A 19,717-nucleotide genomic window follows, 5' to 3' on the forward strand; every position below is an offset into this window, starting at 1 on the left:
CTATGCTTTTGGTTTTTTTTTTGTTCAGCTTTTGTTATTGTTCAGCTATTGGATCCTTAACCTCTTAAGGACATAGGACGTACCGGTACGTCCTATGTCCTCATTAGCACTTCAAAGCGGGGCCGCGCGGCGGCCCCGCTTTGAAGTGCCGCGATCCCGGGTGCCGCGAGTAGCCCGGGACCGCTGCTATTAGCGGGCACGGTCCGATCGCCGTGCCCGCTAATTAGCTAATCGGAGGCAGCTGTCAAAGTTGACAGCTGCCTCCGATTACCGGAGGCAACGTTTCCCTGGTGTCTAGTGGGGGAGATCGCTCCTCCGGGACCTTGTCCCTGAGGAGCGATCTCCGTTACTGATGCCGGCCGGGGACGCGTCCAAGATGGCGCCGTCCTCGGCTCGGCACTCGTTTGTTTCCGGCTGCAGCAGCCGAAAGCAAACGAGTGCCGATCTCATGGATCTCTGCAGCATATCTATGCTGCAGAGATCTCAATGAGAGATCCAAGTGTATATACTAGAAGTCCCCCATGGGGGCTTCTAGTATATGTGTAAAAAAAAAAAAAAAACGTGTTGTTAATAGTAAAAAGCCCCCTCCCCTAGTAAAAGTCTGAATCACCCCCCTTTTCCCAGGTTTTAAATAAAAGTAAACAAATAAATAAATAAATAAACATGTTTGGTATCGCCGCGTGCGTAATCGCCCGAACTATTAATTAATCACATTCCTGATCTCGTACGGTAAACGGCGTCAGCGCAAAAAAATCCCAAAGTGCAAAATTGCGCATTTTGGTCGCATCAAATCCAGAAAAAATGTAATAAAAAGCGATCAAAAAGTCGTATATGCGCAATCAAGGTACCGATAGAAAGATCACATCATGGCGCAAAAAATGACACCTCGCACAGCCCCATAGACCAAAGGATAAAAGCGCTATAAGCCTGGGAATGGAGCGATTTTAAGGAATGTATATTGGTTAACAACGGTTTGAATTTTTTACAGGCCATCAGATACAATATAAGTTATACATGTTACATATCGTTTTAATCGTAACGACTTGAGGAACATGCATAACAAGTCAGTTTTACCCCAGGGCGAATGGCGTAAAAACACATTTCCCCCAAATAAAAGAAATGCGTTTTTTTTTTCAATTTCACCACACTTTGAATTTTTTTCTGGTTTTGCAGTGTACTTTATGCAAAAATTCAGCCTGTAATTGCAAAGTACAATTAGTGACGCAAGAAATAAGGGGTCATGTGGGTTTCTAGGTGGAAAAATGCAAGTGCTATGACCTTTTAAACACAAGGAGGAAAAACCGAAAACGTAAAAACGAAAATGGGCCATGTCCTTAAAGGGTTAAATAATTAGAAGCTCCTGCTTTTTGGACCATAATTGACCTTGAGAATTTTATGATTGTTAGGCTACGTTCACACTACGTAAGTTTCCGGCCGTAGCGCGTTCCGTGAATAAGCGGCCGGAAACTTACGTAGTTTGCGTACAATGGAAAGTATACGATCTACGGGCGCACAGTTCACACTACGTACGAACTTACGCCCGGATCGTATGCGGCGCAGTAAAAAATGAACCAGGCCATTGTTTCCGGACGGAAATGCCGTAACTTACGCCCGTAGCGTAACATGCGGTCCCATACGTAGTGGTGATTTCTTCATTTTCCCAGCTTTTTGTTTCGATCCAAAAGGTTCTGTGGGGTGTCCGGGGCTAGGCGAAGATTTCCAAGTAAAAGACCGCTGTCAGATCGCTCTGAAGAGCGCTCGGGAAGCGTAAGTACGCTACGGGCGTAAGTTCGCGGTCCGTACGTATCCGGCCGCAACTTGCATAAAGTCCCGGCCGGAGTTTCATACGTATATGTCCGGCCGCGAAAAATATGCGGCCGGACATATACGTAGTGTGAACCTAGCCTAAAGGTGTAAGTGAAGAAGATAAATCAATTTGCTTAAAAGCCCCCAACCATTTTATGTTATTTTTGACATCTGGGTGGTGGAGTGTTGTTCAATAGATCTTTGTTATTTTGACTTGGACTGCTTTTACACAGGCAGGTTATAGCCCTTTATGATTATTTATCATCATCAAGTGATCAGGAACAGATGTCCTTAGGATAGTTTGTACAAATGGTATTGTGTGCCAGGACCTTAAAATAGGCAGATACTGTGTATTCCCTGCATTGAAACTGGTTCAGAAGACCATACAGTCTTGAGATTGGTGGAGGTTATTTCAGGCATATTAATCAGAATTTTAGGACATGACTAGAGATGAGCCAACCTCGAGCATGCTCAAGTTCATCTGAACCCCAGCCTTCGGCATTTGATTAGCGGGGGCTGCTGAAGTTGGATAAAGCTCTAAGGTTGTCTGGAAAACATGGATACAGCCAATGACTATATCCATGTTTTCCACATAGCCTTAGGGCTTTATCCAACTTCAGCAGCCACCGCTGATCAAATGCCGAACGATCGGGCTCGGATTAACTCGAGCATGCTCCAGGTTCGCTCATCTCTAGACATGACATAAAAATTCACTTTCTTGATGGCCTTAATATTTGATGAGTGAGGTTCGGCCTTCCAGAGCCCCCAACAAAGCACATTAAAGAGGTAAACAGGAACATGGCACCTTTATTCTGCTGATTTGTGTTGGAACTTTAGGGTCGTATCACACTGATCAATCACTCAAGCATTGATGGCCTATCCTACCATGGTTGAGCTCCACAACTGACTGTTACGGCCGCGGCGGCGTCCCGCGTGCCGGGCCGCCGCCGCGACCGCTACCTGCCCTATGCAGCAGCCGGTGTCCATAGTCGGGGACCCGGCGCTGCTGTCACCTCGGCCCCGGGGGGCGCCTCACCTCTCCACGCTCCTGTCTCCCGCTGTGCCGGCCGGCGCGCGCGTCCCCGCCTCCTAGGGCGCGCGCGCGCCGGCTGTCTCAGATTTAAAGGGGCAGTGCGCTCCTAATTGGTAGTTGCACCCAATCACTCCCCTATAAATCCCAGCATGCCCTGTCCTTAGTGTTGGAGCCTCTACATGCTTCCCATAGCGTTTGGCCCAGCCCCCTGTTGTTCCTGAGTCCTATCTGTTACCTGGTCCCAGTCCCTGTTCCTGAGTCCTATCCGTTACCCGGTCCCTAGTCCCTGTTCCTGGTTCCTGTTTCCCTGTCACTCCATCTGTTCCTGCGTTCAGCCTGTCACGTGCGCTCTCACCTGCAGACCTTTGCCAGTGCCATCTCCTGCCTACTGCTCCTGCCACGCCTCGCCTGCCGTCACCAGCAACCAAGCCAGGGGTAGCGACCTGGGGGTCGCCTGCCGCAGCAAGTCCATCCCGCCTTGCGGCGGGCTCTGGTGAAAACCAGCGGCCCCTTAGACTCCGCTCCCTGGTGAGGTTTGTGCCATCGCTGGTGCCGGTCCAGTGGATCCACTACTCCAGGCGTTACAGTAGGCTCCAACCATGGATCCCGGCGAGGTGCCAGATCTCCGTGACGTCGCCAGAGTGGTCGCGCAACAGGCTCAACAAATCCAGAAACAGTCACAGCAGATCCAGCAACTCACTGCCGCCTTACAGCAGCAGACTACTGCCCAGCGCACACCATCTCCTGACGCTGCTTCTTCACTCCGACTGGCTCTCCCAAGCAAGTACTCTGGGGACTCTAAGTTGTGCAGAGGATTCCTGACTCAGTGCACCATGCACATTGAACTTTTGAGTAGTCAGTTTTCCACCGAGCGCTCTAAAGTGGCTTTCATCATCAGCCTATTAGAGGGTAGAGCCCTGGCCTGGGCCACGCCACTGTGGGACCGTGATGATCCTGTTGCTGCCAATCTCCGGGCCTTCCTATTCGAGTTTCGCTCCGTCTTTGAGGAACCTGCCCGTGCTTCTTCGGCCGAGACTGCTCTCCTCAACCTCTCTCAAGGCAGCTCCTCTGTCGGTGACTACGCCATCCAGTTCCGCACCCTGGCAGCTGAATTGGACTGGAACGAGGCCGCCCTGTTGGCCACCTTCAAGAAGGGCCTGTCTAGTCGAGTGAGAGACGTGCTCGCTGCCCGAGACCTGCCTACCTCCCTGAACGAACTCATTCTACTGGCCACCCGAGTTGATACTCGTTTTTCGGAGAGGGAGGAGGAGGTTCGGCATGAACATTTACTAACCCATTCCCGTCGCCACCCCCAGCTGGCGCCGGTTTTCCAGAATCCTGACCTTTCGATGTCCCAGCCCTCTCCTGAGATTCCTATGCAGGTGGAACGGGCTCACCTGACGCCTGATGAAAGAATCCGGCGCCTGGAGCAGAATCTCTGTCTCTATTGCGGTGGTTCCGATCACTTCCGGCTGGGATGTTCCCTACGTCCCCAAACATCCGGAGGACGCTCGCACCTAGGTCCGGTGGGACAGGTGTCCCTAGGTGCGAATGCCACCATTCCAAGTCTGTCTATGCCTGTTTCCATCCGGACTCCCTCAGGACAAAATCATCAGACTACTGCCTTCCTCGATTCTGGCTCAGCAGGCAGTTTTATTGCGGCAACATTGGTCCAAAGATGGCGGCTACCCGTGACCCGACTAGCCAGGCCCCTGACTATCTCCTCGGTCACGGGCGAAATTCTTACCGACCGTGTGTACTACCAGACCGCATCTTTAGTCCTCCAGGTGGGTCCTTCACATCAAGAAGAGATATCCTTCTACGTCCTGCCCCATTCTTCCCCCGCGGTCCTCCTGGGACTCCCGTGGCTACAAGAACATGCCCCTCAGCTGGACTGGAGAACCGGGGAGATTCTCAGTTGGGGTCAGGACTGTTCCCACCAGTGTCTCAAGTCACCTCAGACCAAGTGTATTATGTCATTTCCTGTCCCGGCCAAGCCTCTATCCGGCCTACCGGCAGAAGACCAAGACTCGGCGGATGCCTTCTCTGCCGAGGTGTACCCTCTCCCCGTACCCAAGACTAAGGTCGTGTCCTCTCACCACCGGAAGAACTTACAGAAGGTCCCTTGCCACGTTATACCGCCTGATCGCCTAGTACCAGTCGTCACCTCCACTCTTCAGAGAGTACCCCCCGGAAAGACTCATGTTCACCCTGCGCTTCGAAGAGGTATTTTGAACTGGGGACATTCCTCGTTGGAGGCCGGGCACCCGGGAGTCCGTAGGACCGGCCAACGGATCTCTCGCCACTACTGGTGGCCCAGCCTATCCCAAGATGTCAAAGACTTTGTGGCTTCCTGTGCCATTTGCAGGCAAGAAAGAGGGGGAGGCCAAAGGGGGGGGGTACTGTTACGGCCGCGGCGGCGTCCCGCGTTCCGGGCCGCCGCCGCGACCGCTACCTGCCCTATGCAGCAGCCGGTGTCCATAGTCGGGGACCCGGCGCTGCTGTCACCTCGGCCCCGGGGGGCGCCTCACCTCTCCACGCTCCTGTCTCCCGCTGTGCCGGCCGGCGCGCGCGGCCCCGCCGCCGAGGGCGCGCGCGCGCCGGCTGTCTCAGATTTAAAGGGGCAGTGCGCTCCTAATTGGTAGTTGCACCCAATCACTCCCCTATAAATCCCAGCATGCCCTGTCCTTAGTGTTGGAGCCTCTACATGCTTCCCATAGCGTTTGGCCCAGCCCCCTGTTGTTCCTGAGTCCTATCTGTTACCTGGTCCCAGTCCCTGTTCCTGAGTCCTATCCGTTACCCGGTCCCTAGTCCCTGTTCCTGGTTCCTGTTTCCCTGTCACTCCATCTGTTCCTGCGTTCAGCCTGTCACGTGCGCTCTCACCTGCAGACCTTTGCCAGTGCCATCTCCTGCCTACTGCTCCTGCCACGCCTCGCCTGCCGTCACCAGCAACCAAGCCAGGGGTAGCGACCTGGGGGTCGCCTGCCGCAGCAAGTCCATCCCGCCTTGCGGCGGGCTCTGGTGAAAACCAGCGGCCCCTTAGACTCCGCTCCCTGGTGAGGTTTGTGCCATCGCTGGTGCCGGTCCAGTGGATCCACTACTCCAGGCGTTACACTGACCACAGGTTGTGTCAGCTTTTGTAGCTTGGTCTCACCTGGGGACAGCTGTGGAACTATTATTTTTCAATCCCATACAACGACTTTAGGTCAATGAAAATCCTTTAAATGTACTGTAATGTTGCTAAATTTGAAAGTTTTATTTTTATGTAACCTGAACACAATAGTACCTAGAAGACAATATTGTGGCCTCATTAGACTTCTTAAATTTTTCAGAATTTACCCTAACCATGAATCCACCAAATCAGACCATGGTGGCCTATTTCATTATCAGAGGTATTTCAAGTGTTCCTGAGCTTCAGCTTCCCATCTTCCTTCTGGTTCTTCTCATTTACACCATCATTCTTGGAGGTAACATGACCATTCTCATACTATTCTGTTTGGATCGTCAACTCCACACTCCCATGTACTTCTTTCTGGCCAACTTGTCCTTGGTGGACGTGTCCTCCTCGACAGTTACCCTTCACAAGATCCTTGGTAGCTTCATACTAGGGGATAATTCGGTTCCTTACCTGACTTGTATGATACAAATGCACTTTTTTGGATCTTTAACTTTCAATGAATTTGCAGTACTAGCGGTGATGAGTTATGATCGATATGTAGCCGTCTGTAATCCATTACTATATCATACAGTCATGACTAAGAAGGTTTGTGTAGGGTTGGCTGTAGTCTCCTGGATTTCTGGTTTTATCATCATCCTACCTCCTACCATTTTGGTTTTAGGTTTTTCTTGTTATCGATCTCATGAGATTAACCATTTCTGCTGTGACATTGTCCCTCTCATGGACATAACTTGTGATGACACTGCCGTCTTACAGATTGTCATTTTGACCCTAGGAGTCTTTACTTTTATACTTTTGCCTTTTCTTCTGACTTTCACACCCTACATTTTTATTATCATCGCCATACTGAAGATCCGCACCAGCGCTGGAAGACGTAAAGCCTTCTACACCTGTTCTGCCCACCTCACAGTCGTCATCCTTCTCTATTTGATTATCGGCTTTCAGTACTTTACACCAAAATCAAAGAGATCGACAGAAGCCAGTAAATTGTTTTCTATGTTTAATACTGTCTTCATTCCCATTGTAAACCCACTGATCTACAGCTTGAAAAACAAAGATGTAACAACAGCAATAAAGCGAAGGCTCAGATTGTGTAAATTAAAATAACAAAATACAAAGTTATAGAGCTACAGTACAATTGGTTTTGTGATGTCTAGGCAATAGGCAATAGTCATAGGCAGTATTTAGTCTCATATCTTCTTGCTTAATTGAACCCAACCCAGGACATGCATATTATAGAATAGGAGTAAGACGACACTCTGTGAAGAGGTGGTGCTCGTGGTAGAAATGAGTCCAAGTAAGAAGTAAGTAGTAAAAGAGTATGCCGGCACTCACCAAAGTTTGTTATGCTTGTTTATTAAAATGTCACATCAAGCAGGTACAGGTAAAGAGGACGCGTTTTGGCCTATAGAGCTGATGAAGGCCACAGGCCAAAACGCGTTCTCTTTCCGTGTACTTGCTTGATGTGATATTTTAATAAACAAGCATATCAAACTTTGGTGAGTGCTGGGATACTCTTATGCATGCTATAGAGACAGAGTAGGCAGCTGCTTTGGGCCTCTTGGTGAGGGGGTTTTTCTTGTCTTAGTTGGGTTTATCACATTTGTTATTAGGGGTAAAAACCTTTGACAGACTCCCCTCTCTAGATAAACCCAAATAGTTACCAAAAGTTAAAATGAAGTGGCGTGAGGGTCATAAAAATATGTGGAAAGGGGATGGATAAAAGTTGATCTTTTCTATAAGCCCTGCTTTTTGCTGTATACATGATTCACTTTAAGGGGTATTTATGTAAAAAAAAAATCAGACATTGCTGGGGCATCATAAAAATAGAAAAAAAAAGCTATACTTTCCTACTTGCAGTCCTAGATGGTATACCTCCACCTCCCCCAGCTGCCTTTTTGCTTCCCTGATGTTCTTTCTTCCTGCTTTAGAGATAAGAGCTTGGAGAAGGACATGCCTGCTCAGCCAATCACTGGTGGAGGCGGGACACTGCTGTGGCTAGTGATTAGCTAAGCAGACAGATCCTTCTCCGCGCTCTTGTCTCTGAGGCAGGAATTAGGAGCATCAGGAAACAAGACAGAGCAGAATGGGAGCTGAAGGGAACCAGATGTAGGTAAGTATTGTCCCCCCCCATTTTTATGCTTTCCCAGCAATATCTGAATTTTGTTTTAAGCACTCTTTTATTCTTTAAAAAAATTCTGATTGGATAACATAGAAATAATATATTAATGTCAATATACTAATACTTCTTACCTTACAAACTCGATGAGCAAGAACTGTCTCTAAATGGTTCATACAAACTGAGTTCTTAAAGATGTTATCCAGCGAAAATCTTCTTCTTTCAAATCAATTGATATCAGAAAGTTATATAGATTTGTAATTTACTTCTATTAAAAAATCTGCCATATCTGGCCGAGACAGAAACTGTCCAGAGCAGGAGAGGTTTTCTATGGAGAAAATGAAGACAGAGTTCCTGTCTCAGCCAGAGATGTCAGCAGAGAGCACTGTGTCAGACTGAAAATAAAACACCATTTCCTGCAGGACATACAACAGCTAATAAGTATGGGAAGACTTGAGATTTTTTAATAGAAGTAAATTACAAATCTATATAACTTTCTGACACCAGTTGATTTAAAAGAAAAATATTTTCTCTGGATAACCCCTTTAAGTGATTGAAACCTTTAAATATGTAAAATGGCTAAATAAGGTTTAGGAAGAAATTGTTTTAATAAGAAACTGAACAGAAGAACAAGGGGACATACATTAATCTGAGGTTAGTTGGGGAAAATATCAGAAGCAACATGAGAAAATATTTGGAACAAACTTCCAGCAGGTGTGGTTACTGGTAAATCTGGAGTAAGTAAATAAATCTGGCTGAGATAAACCTATATCTATTCATTTTTTATTCATTTATTTATTTATTTTTATCTATGTTAAAGGGAACCTGTCACCGGGGACGCGGGCACAGAGCTCGTCCGACCCCCGGTGCAGCCCCCGGATCCTTACCCTTTCCAGCGAGTCCCGCTCCTGGAGCCGATCCTGGGACAAAGATATCAGCGCCCGAAGATGTGCGCGCTGCAGAGATGAGTCCGATGCCCATAGAGAATGAATGGAGCCGTCATTCTCTATGGGCATCGGACTTATCTCTGCAGCGCGCGCACAGCAGAGGAAAGATGGACCAGGGGCTCTTTTTCTGTTGACAATCCTCTATATTTCTCTTTAACCCCTTAAGGTCAAAGCCTATTTTCGTTTTTGCGCTTTTGCTTATTCCATTTTAAGTTTAAAAGTCCATAGCGCTTGCATTTTTTCACCTAGAGACGTATATGAACGCTTATTTTTTGCGAAACCAATTGTACTTTGCAATGACGGACATTATTTTTCCATAACATATGCTGCAAAACCGGAAAAAAATCATTTGCGCTGTCAAATTGAAAAAAAAACGAATTTGTTTTGATTTCGGAGAGTTTTGCATTTACGCCGTCCGTCCTATGGTAAAACTGACTTGTTATGCATGTTCCTCAAGTCGTTACGATTACTATGATATATAACATGTATAACTTATATTGTATCTGATGGCCTGTAAAAAATTCAAACCATTGTTAACAAATATACGTTCCTTAAAATCGCTCCATTCCAAGGCTTATAGCGCTTTTATCCTTTGGTCTATGGGGCTGTGTGAGGTGTCAGTTTTTGCGCCATGATGTGTTCTTTCTATCGGTACCTTGATTGCGCATATACGACTTTTTGATTGTTTTTTATTACATTTTTTCTGGATTTGATGCGACCAAAAATGCGCAATTTTGCACTTTGGAATTTTTTTGCGCTGACGCCGTTTACCGTGCGAGATCAGGAATGTGATTAATTAATAGTTCGGGCGATTACGCGCGCGGCGATACTAAATATGTTTATTTATTTATTAATTTATATTTATAAAATGGGAAAAGGGGGGTGATTTGGACTTTTATTAGGGGAGGGGATTTTTTATTAATAAAAACACTTTTTTACTTTTTTTTTACTGTAACTAGAAGCCCCCCTGGGGGACTTGTATATAGACAGCACTGATCTCTCATAGAGATCAATGCTGTGTATATACACAGCAAAGATCGGTTAGATCGGTCATAGATTACTATGGCCTGCTGCAGGCCATAGCAATCTATTGCCGAGCCGGGATCAGCGTCATTCCGACACTGAGGCCCGGCACGGGCAGAAGAACGGATCTCCCCCCTGCGATCGCATCGCGGGGGGGAGATCCGTCCTACTAGACACCAGGGACGTGCGGCGCAGTGCCTCTAAATGCAGCTGTCAGGTTTGACAGCTGCACTTAGAGGCTTAATTAGCCGGCGCGGCAACGGGACCCGCGCCGGCTAATAGAGGCACTGCCCGGCTGCACATGTCAGCCGGGATCAGCGCCGTTCAGAGCGGGGTCCCGGCGGGACCCCGCTCTGAACACCCCGAGCGGCACCATGACATATCAGATACGTCATGGGTCGCTAAGGGGTTAAATTGTTTTTTATTCAAGACTTCAGCATAATCAGAACTTACATGTAGTCAGGTATGTAAGAAGCATAAGAAGGCACATAGGTGATACACGAACAGAATACTATGATTATGAACAATTGCATCAGTTAAGTTCAACATGGAAAAGTCTTTTGCGGTTGCTGAAGATTGTTAATACAATAACATTAAGGTATTAGAAAAGACAAGGGAAGAAGGGGAGGGGAGGAGAGAAATAAGGGGGGGGAGGGAAGGGGAATGCCCGTGGATTTCTGCATGCTCCTGAAGATGCCCTTGAAAGTGGTTAGGTTTCCAGTGCGGTCCCACAAAATTGTATTAAATCGGCGGGTCATCTGCTAGTTGTCTGGTATGATACCACGTTGTGTTTTGGAAGGTATGTCTAATTTTGTCCTGAATTCGGAGAGGCAATGTAGGAATAAAAGTTTCCCAAACTTTAAAGAATTTTTCCACCCTACATTCTTTGAGGATGGATGCCTCCATCCAATCCATTCTAAACAGAAATAGTAGTTTATCCAAGAATAATCTACGAGAGGGAGGGTGTGGGGACTTCCAAACTTGTAAGATGGCTTTGCGTGCCGCTGCAGCCAGGAGATGTAGGAGCTTACTCTCTCCCCAGTCACAGTTATATTTAACTGGATCTAACCAGCCAAAAATCCCCCACAGGGCTTCATAGGGTACAAAAGATACAAGGTGTGACCCCGCAAATCTCTCCACTGTTTTCCAAAAGGTTTGTATAACTGGGCAGTGCCAGAGACAATGAGCTATGTCAGCCCCCGGTGCTCCACATTTGAAACAAGCATCAGACTGCAAAATGCCCATTTTAAAGCCTCTTGTGGGGGTAATATAAGTTCTGTGAAAGATCCGCAGGGTCATCTCCATGTAACGGGCAGAAGGTAACACTTTGACCGAATAGTCCAGCATGGACAACAGGTCTGGGATATCTAAGTTCAGACCCGCTTGTGTCGAACGAGACAAACCAGTAGTCTCATTTCTGTAGTCTATGGAAGAGTTAAGATAGCGATATGACAGGGAAATTTGATGTCTAGTGGAGGTAGGAAGATTTAAAGCCTTATGAAATGTAGCGTCCCATTTCACAGGCGGCAAGGTGTGGAGTAGCTTGGTGATATAACTACGAGCTTGCAAATAGGCAAAGAGAGGGAAGTGAAGTGTAGGATAAGCTTCCTTCAGGGATTGTAAGGTAAGTGGTTGCTTAGTGGTCATGTCGACAAAATGCTTTATGAGTCTGAGACCCCCCGCGTGCCAAACAGTGAATATGCGATCTGGGCGACCCTGCTGAAAGTTTGGATTCCCTATCAGGGTGGTAAAGAGTGATGAACAGGGGTTAAGGTGCAGAGTTTTACGGATTGTGGTCCATGCCTTCCATGTGGAGATGAGGAGAGGGTTTTCCTTTACCCAGGGAGGTAGTTCAGGGTAAGGGGTGTGTAAGAGGTTAGGAAGAGACAAGGTGGATGCCATGTGACATTCTAAGGAAGTATCTAAGTGTATATCAGTATGTTGGGTCCAGTCTCTTATGATACGGAACTGTGTGGCCAAGTTTAGGGAGCGAATGTCTGGGAAGTTAACACCTCCATGTTGTTTCGTCTGTTGTAAAATTCTATAAGAGATCTTAGATTTCTTATTTCCCCAAATGAAAGATCTATAGAGGAAATTAATTTTTCGTTTATCTTTTGGACGTAGGTAAATGGGGAGTGTCTGCAGTAGATACAAAAGTTTTGGCACCTCAACCATTTTCAAAAGGCTCGCTCTTCCCATGAAAGTCAAAGGGAAATTTTTCCAAAGTGTGAGGGTATGTTCAAGTGTCCTAATATAATGGTCTATGTTCAGGGAGTACAGTTGTGCTGGTGACTTGGTGACTGCGACCCCAAGATATTTGAGTTGGGACATGTTCCAATGAAGTGGGATCGATGATGACCACAGAGGACGGCTCGGTCCCTTGAGAAGCAATGCTTCGCATTTGGTGAGATTCAGGGTATAGCCCGAAAGGGCGCCCTTGGCCTGAAGGTCATTGAGTGCCGAGGGAAGAGAAGTTCTCGGAGTCTCCAATGCCAGCAAGAGGTCGTCCGCAAAGGCCATGATCTTGAGCTCGGAGCCACCAATTTTGACACCAGGGTATAACGGGGAGGTTTCTATATGTCGCAATAGGGGGTCTATAGATATGTTGAAAAGGAGGGGGGATAAGGGGCAGCCCTGTCGTGTCCTCTATATTTCTAATAATTATTCCAATAATTATTGCAATTGTAAATAGCAGTACATAAGGGGACTCCGGCAAAAATCTTTTTCTTTCAAATCAGTTGGTTTCAGAGAGTTATCTAGATTTGTAATTTACTTCTATTAAAAATCTCTAGTCTTCCCATACTTATCAGATCCTGTATGTCCTGCAGGAAGTGGTGTATTCTTTCCAGTCTGACACAGAGCTCTCTGCTGCCACCTCTGTCCATGTCAGGAATTGTCCAAAGCAGCAACAAAACCCACATAGAAAACCTCTCCTGCTCTGGTCAGGTCCTGTCTCAGATAGGGATGATTACAGGGAGCACTGTGTCAGACTGGAAAGAATACACCACTTCCTGCAGGACATACAGCAGCTGATAAGCTTTGGACGATTGGAGATTTTTAAATAGAAGTAAATTACTAATCTATATAACTTTCTGAAACCAGTCGATTTGAAAGAAAAAGATTTTCGTCGGAGTACCCCTTTAAATTTAAACCATTAAACTATTTGCAGAATTTGTTCTTAGCTTTTTAGATGCACATGAGCAATATGGGAAAGAACCGCTAACAAAGTCAACATAATTAGCTAAAAGTCTCCAGTCAGATAGTCTTCTAGTTCTAAAAAGGCAAAGTATTGTTGTGTGAATTGTTTAGCGGAGCGCAGTCTAATTATAAGTATTTCCTATGTAACTGACTTTGTGTTAATAATCACCAATTAGAAGGTCACACACAGTTATTTGCACCCAAGAGATCAATTACATTAACAATCTGGTGACAATGATCTTGAGCCGTATGAAGAAGACTATAAAATCTCAGCACTTATTTTCCATATACGGACACCCTGTCTGTCTCCATTTGTGTTGCTTCAAAGATATCAGAGGGGGTCGGGGCTATGTTTTCTTACATGTGTTGTCGGAAGGTGGGTAAAGATATAAAGAACATTTTGAAGCCTAATTTCCACAGCACGTCTAGAAGAATATAATCTCCTGAGCATTGCTTACCAGATCAGGTAAATTGCTGCTTAAACTAATCTGATTGTAGATCAGAAATCATCTTCTCTGGAAGAGAAGTGTCTATTTTTGGCTGGCTTAACACTGCCTTAAACGGGGTTATCCAGCGCTACAAAAGCATGGCCACTTCCCCCCTACTGTTGTCTCCAGTTTGAGTGGGGTTTTGAAACTCAGTTCCATTGAAGTAAGTGGAGCTTAATTGCAAACCGCACCTGAACTGGAGACAATAGTAGGGGGAAAAGTGGCCATGTTTTTGTAGCGCTGGATAACCCCTTTAAAATCTCAATTTTTTTCCCGCAAAAACGCCAGAGGCCAGATGTTAGCTGTAGGTCTATGGACATTTTTTTTATTTATTTATTTTTTTTTTTTGGGGGGGGGGGGGGGCGTCTCTCCTTTCTGGCGTTTTTCAGGCTCTATTGCAGTTTTTACAAAATGAGGGTGAGGCGTTCTTCGGCAAGCTGTGGCGTTTTTTCTCCCAAAAGCTTCAATAGGATTGTTCTAGTTGTCGCAAAAAAGGCATTGATGCACGTATGGTGTTTTTTTTCCCCCCTGCCATTTTTTGTCTCCATTTGTGCTCCAGCAACTAGGTCATGTGATAGCAGAGGAGAAAAAAGGTCAGCACATAAAAATGCCTCAACCACAAAAAGAGAATTCACACATAAAGTCAAAAAGGCCAGAAAAAGTGCCAGAAAAAAAAACGCAACTGCATAAAAGAAATACCATGGCTTGCGTTGTTTTGTTTTTTTTGGCCTGAAAAACCTCACACAAAAAGTGTGCGTGAGGGCATCCTATGTAATTCCTTATTTCCCCTGTAGTTTTGCTATAGAGGAATTGAAACACTTGTTACTGATTCTTTTAAATGTTGCAACTATTTACTGGTGATCCTAGTAGCAGATCATTCCCGGGTGACCTTTCTAACAGAAAAGTATAAAAAATTGACTTTTGCACCCTTACGACCTTACAATTTAGGTATATGTTGAAGGCTAAATGGGCACTGTCACTTAAAGGAAGCTTGTCACCCCCCGTGCCGGGGTGACAGGCTCCCGACCCCCTGTTAGATCCCCCTATACTTACCTCATTGCTCCGGGTCCCGCTTCCTGAGCCGGTCGGGTGACTGAGACTTCAGCGCACGAAGCCCGGCGCGCGCGCTCACAGGAGATTTCGATGCCTATAGAGAATGACGGAGCATCGGACTCCCCATTCATTCTCTATGAGCATCTGACTCTCCTGTAAGCGTGCGCGCTGGGCTTCGGGCGCTGAAATCTCAGTCACCCAACTGGCTCAGGAAGCGGGACCCGGCGCGATGAGGTATGTATAGGGGGATCTAACAGGGGGTCGGGAGCCTGTCACCCCGACACGTGGGGTGACACGTCCTCTTTAAAAAAAATAAAATAAAAAATTACCATCTCCTAAAAAAATGTCAAAAGTTTTGATTGGTGGGGTCTGGGTGTTAAGAGATGGCACAATGGCATCTAGATGACAGCTCATTGATCTGATTAGATTTATATTCAGGGCGGGTTCACATACAGTATAACGGAATCGCAACCGATTTCATGCTGCGAGTTTGCAGCAAAATCCGCTGCAATTCCTGTAATGTCAGTTTGAATAGGATTACCTACACTCAGCAGAATTTTCATTCCTTTGCAAGTATGTTAACGCCACCCCTCTTAACCCGTGGTGATTACTTTCATGTGACTGATAGGCTGAGTGGGACGTCTGGAAGCCACAGAAGTAAGACGTAGCGCGGACGGTTGAAGTATTCACCTGGCCACCGCGGGTTAGGGAGGACAGCATTTACATACTCGCAACGGGATGAAAACAGCGCTGTAAAAATATTCGAACTGACAGTACGGCAATCGCAGCAGATTTTAATGTGAACTCGCAGTGGATTTCCTGTTACGTGTGAACCCACCCTTAATAAATTATTTCTTAAAGTTTTCAGAAGTCCCAACCATGAATCCACCAAATCAGACCATGGTGGCCTATTTTATTATCAGAGGTATTTCAAGTGTTTCTGAGCTTCAGCTTCCCATCTTCCTTCTGGTTCTTCTCATTTATATCATCATTCTTGGAGGTAACATGACCATTCTCATACTATTCTGTTTGGATCGTCAACTCCAGAGTCCCATGTACTTCTTTCTGGCCAACTTGTCCTTGGTGGACGTGTCTTGTTCGACTGTTACTCTTCACAAGATCCTTGGTAACTTCATAACTGGTGATAAGTCGGTTCCATACGTGGCTTGTATGATACAAATGCACTTTTTTTCAGCTTTGACCTTTGATGAATTTGTCATACTAGCCGTGATGAGTTATGATCGATATCTGGCCGTCTGTAATCCATTATTGTACAATGCAGTCATGACCCAGAAGGTTTGTCTTCAGTTGGCTTTATCTTCTTTGATCTCTGGTTTCATCATAGTTGTGACACCTACCGTTTTGGTTTCAGGCTTTTCTTGTTACATGTCCCATGAGATCAACCACTTCTTCTGTGACATTGTCCCTATTATGGAAATTACATGCGATGACATCGCCATTTTACAGGTCCTCATGTTTACAGCAGGAACCTTTGTTTTTGGTTTGTTGCCTTTTCTTCTAACCTTCACGCCTTACATCTTCATTATCACCGTCATCCTTAAGATTCGTAATACTATTGGGAGACGTAAAGCCTTCTACACCTGTTCTTCCCACCTCACGGTCGTCATCCTTCTCTATTTGACGTTCTCCTTCCAATATTTCACACCAAAATCTAAAAGATCGACTGAATCCAGTAAATTGTTCGCTATGTTTAATGCTGTCTTCATCCCCTTAGTGAATCCATTGATCTACACCTTAAAAAATAAAGATATGACATTAGCTATAAAGAGGAGGGTGAAATTGTGTAAATTACATTAATTTACCTGAATATTTGTTTTAACAAAATTACCAATTTATCATTTTATATCAAAAGCCAAAATGGATATATTTTGGGGGAGATTTAACTGGTGTAAAGTAGAATTGTCTGAGTTGCCCCTAGCATCTCCCCCTTTGTATTATTGCCAAATCTGGTCATGATATTGACCCAAAAAGAAACCATGATATTGACCCAAAAATCCTGCCGAGGCTGTGGGGGTGATGGCCATTACCTATCTGTCTTACGCCGCTGCAGCTGCCAATTGCCAGGCCGTTGGCTCTTTGCCGCTGCCAGCGTTTCAGCAACATCCGATGACCTTTCGCTCCCACCAGAAATCGGTGCTCTGCATAGACAGTATAGAATACTGGCTAGTAAGATAGGTTTGTGGTTAGTGTAATGGCTATGTATACAAAAAGTTGATGGTTCAGTTCTTCATAATCTTTGATTTTTTTCTCCAGAAAATAAATTTGATCAGTTTTATTTTTTCTTCAGTTACTACTTGTACCCTCTATTTTCTTTATGGGTTGTATCAACATTTTCAACAACATAAAGTTAAGGGGGGGGGGATGATTTATCAACACCAGCATACTAGTACGCCGGTCTTAAATGATGCCCATTTTTCCCTGTCCAAATTCCCCGAAAGGCACGCGCCTCTTACTGAATCTGGCCGTCCGGGTGCTCGAACCTGCGCCCGGCGTACCAAATCTAGCTTCCAGCAGATGTAGATTTGGGTCATGATTTAGGCCTGTGAGCATGATAAATGAGGTGTGGGAGCCTGAGAGCAGACTCTATGCACAGATCGAAGATCTGACAGGACAGAGGTAATTGACTTACCCCTGCCTGTCTGTACAAGTGATCATGGCTGCGGGGGTCCTTATCAGTCAGTGCAATTACAATCATTTAGTAAATTTGCCTCCTTCTCCTGATATGCCGCTTTTTCCACCCATTGTTGATAGCTCGTTGTCTAGGTTACTGACCACTGCTCTGTTCCAAAAGCAGTGGTCTGGATGATATATATTCATGAATATTCATCCGGCGATTATCCAATAATGACTGGTCAGAGTGATGTCACTGCAGAGTGCTGCCTGAATATTAAGGAAAAAGCTGGGAAGACTTTACTACCGCCCCGCTAGTGCACTAAACCGCTTAACGTAATAATTAAATGCATATTAATGTTATTGCTACATATCTTTGTGGGAAAATATTCAGTACTCCCAGTTTAACTTTCTATTCTTAGGAGTCCAATGAACAGTGCCACACTGACAGGACTGCCCACTGGACTCCTAAACATGGAGAGATCGGAGATTTCAAACAAAAAATGACACGTTTTATAGAACATTTTCCCAAAGAGATATAAATCAACTTGCCCAGCAACACCTGCACAATATCATAGTACTGGTGGATAACACTACATGTAAAATGTGATAGGTTCCCTTTAAACTGTATAGTTTGTTAGACAGTTTTAATAAATTCTATAAGTGTGGTGATGCTGTATAGCATTAAAGCTGGGGAAGTCAGAGAAGAGAAGTATTAACCCTTTCACGACCTGGGGTCATTGATACATCAATGCCCAGGTTGTTTTTGGACATCAGCTTATGGGATCATAATGATCCCATAAACTAAGGTCCCTATGTCTGCCCACCTCTCCTCTGTCCCCTGCCGCTGTTACAATCTTGTGACAGTGGCAGGGGAGAGACGGGAGGGGGCAGAGTGGCTGAGCGCATGGCCCTGCCTTGCCTCCCCCTACCGGCCTCCGTAGCCAGGAAACTGGAAGCCTAAGGCCTCTGGTTTCCATGGCTAACATTGAGGTTCTGCAATCAATTCGCAAAGCCCTGAAGGACACCGGACAGAGAATTCCCCCTCTGTAGAAAAATAATGTTACGCTGCTGCTCCACCAAGGTCCACTGCTGTCCATAGCGGAAATTAAATGATTGACTGGCTGATTGACTTTTTTTTAATTGAGATTTTCCAATTTTTTACACTTTTACAAGAACATACAATAATAAATTTATCCTCCTGTCATAGTCCCAGTACTGTAGCTACTATAGTTTGTCTGTTTTATTAAAATTTGTTAAAGTGACTCTGTACCCACAATCTGACCCCCCAAACCGCATGTACTATCGAATAGCTACTTAATCCAAGATATGTCCTGCAGTCCGTTTGGCAGGTGATGCAGTTATTGTCCTAAAAAACAACTTTTAAACTTGCAGCCCTGTGCCAAACTGGTGTGGCCTAAAGTGTGTGTGCCCAAGCCTTGCACTGCCTCTCTGTTCCTCCTCCTTGCCCTCCTCATCATTAGGAATGCCCTGGGCAGGATTTTTCCTATTCGTCACTAGTGATGATCGCCCAGTAAAATGTTAGAGTCGAACCTCTAACAGTGATGAAGTTCGGTTCGAAGTTCGACTCGAATTCGAACTCGAACTCCATTAACTCTTAGAGGACCTGGCCAATTTCAATGTTTGCGTTTTCGTTTTTTCCTCCTTGTGCTTAAAAGGCCATAGCATTTGCATTTTTTCACCTAGAAACCCACATGACCCCTTATTTTTTGCGCCACTAATTGTACTTTGCAATGACAGGCTGAAGTTTTTCATAAAGTACACTGCGAAACCAGAAAAACATTCAATGTCATGTGGTGAAATTGGCCGTTCGCACTGGGGTAAAACTGACTTGTTATATATGTTACTCAAGTCGTTACGATTAAAACGATATACAACATGTATATCTTTTATTGTAACTGATGGCCTGTAAAAAATTCAAACCATTGTTAACAAATATATGTTCCTTAAAATCGCTCCATTCCCATGCTTATAGCGCTTTTATCCTTTGGTCTATGGGGCTGTCTGAGTCGGTACCTTGATTGCGCATATACGACTTTTTGATCGCTTTTTATTACAATTTTTCTGGATTTTATGCGACCAAAAATGCTAAATTTTGCAATTTGGGATTTTTTGCACTTACGCCATTTACCGTGCGAGATCGGGAATGGGATAAATTAATAGTTCGGGCGATTACGCACGCGGAGATACCAAACATATTTGTTTTTTTATTTATTTGTT

General features: G+C 45.4%; 2 protein-coding genes across 2 annotated transcripts; both read left to right on the forward strand.

Moving 5' to 3' along the window:
• Positions 1-6,185: 6,185 nt before the first annotated feature.
• On the forward strand, positions 6,186-7,124 carry LOC138766488 (olfactory receptor 8D1-like). Its single transcript, XM_069944079.1, has one exon. The coding sequence runs from the start codon at positions 6,186-6,188 to the stop codon at positions 7,122-7,124; it is 939 nt and encodes a 312-aa protein (XP_069800180.1).
• Positions 7,125-15,724: 8,600 nt separating this feature from the next.
• LOC138766489 (olfactory receptor 8D1-like) lies at positions 15,725-16,663 on the forward strand. Its single transcript, XM_069944080.1, has one exon. The coding sequence runs from the start codon at positions 15,725-15,727 to the stop codon at positions 16,661-16,663; it is 939 nt and encodes a 312-aa protein (XP_069800181.1).
• The last annotated feature ends 3,054 nt before the right edge of the window (positions 16,664-19,717 follow it).

Source organism: Dendropsophus ebraccatus, chromosome 10, assembly GCF_027789765.1.
Source record: "Dendropsophus ebraccatus isolate aDenEbr1 chromosome 10, aDenEbr1.pat, whole genome shotgun sequence".
NCBI lineage: Eukaryota > Metazoa > Chordata > Amphibia > Anura > Hylidae > Dendropsophus > Dendropsophus ebraccatus.

Coding starts and splice junctions, on each gene's coding strand:
- LOC138766489 (XM_069944080.1), top strand. CDS start 15,725: ATGAATCCACCAAATCAGACCATGGTGGCCTATTTTATTATCAGAGGT.
- LOC138766488 (XM_069944079.1), top strand. CDS start 6,186: ATGAATCCACCAAATCAGACCATGGTGGCCTATTTCATTATCAGAGGT.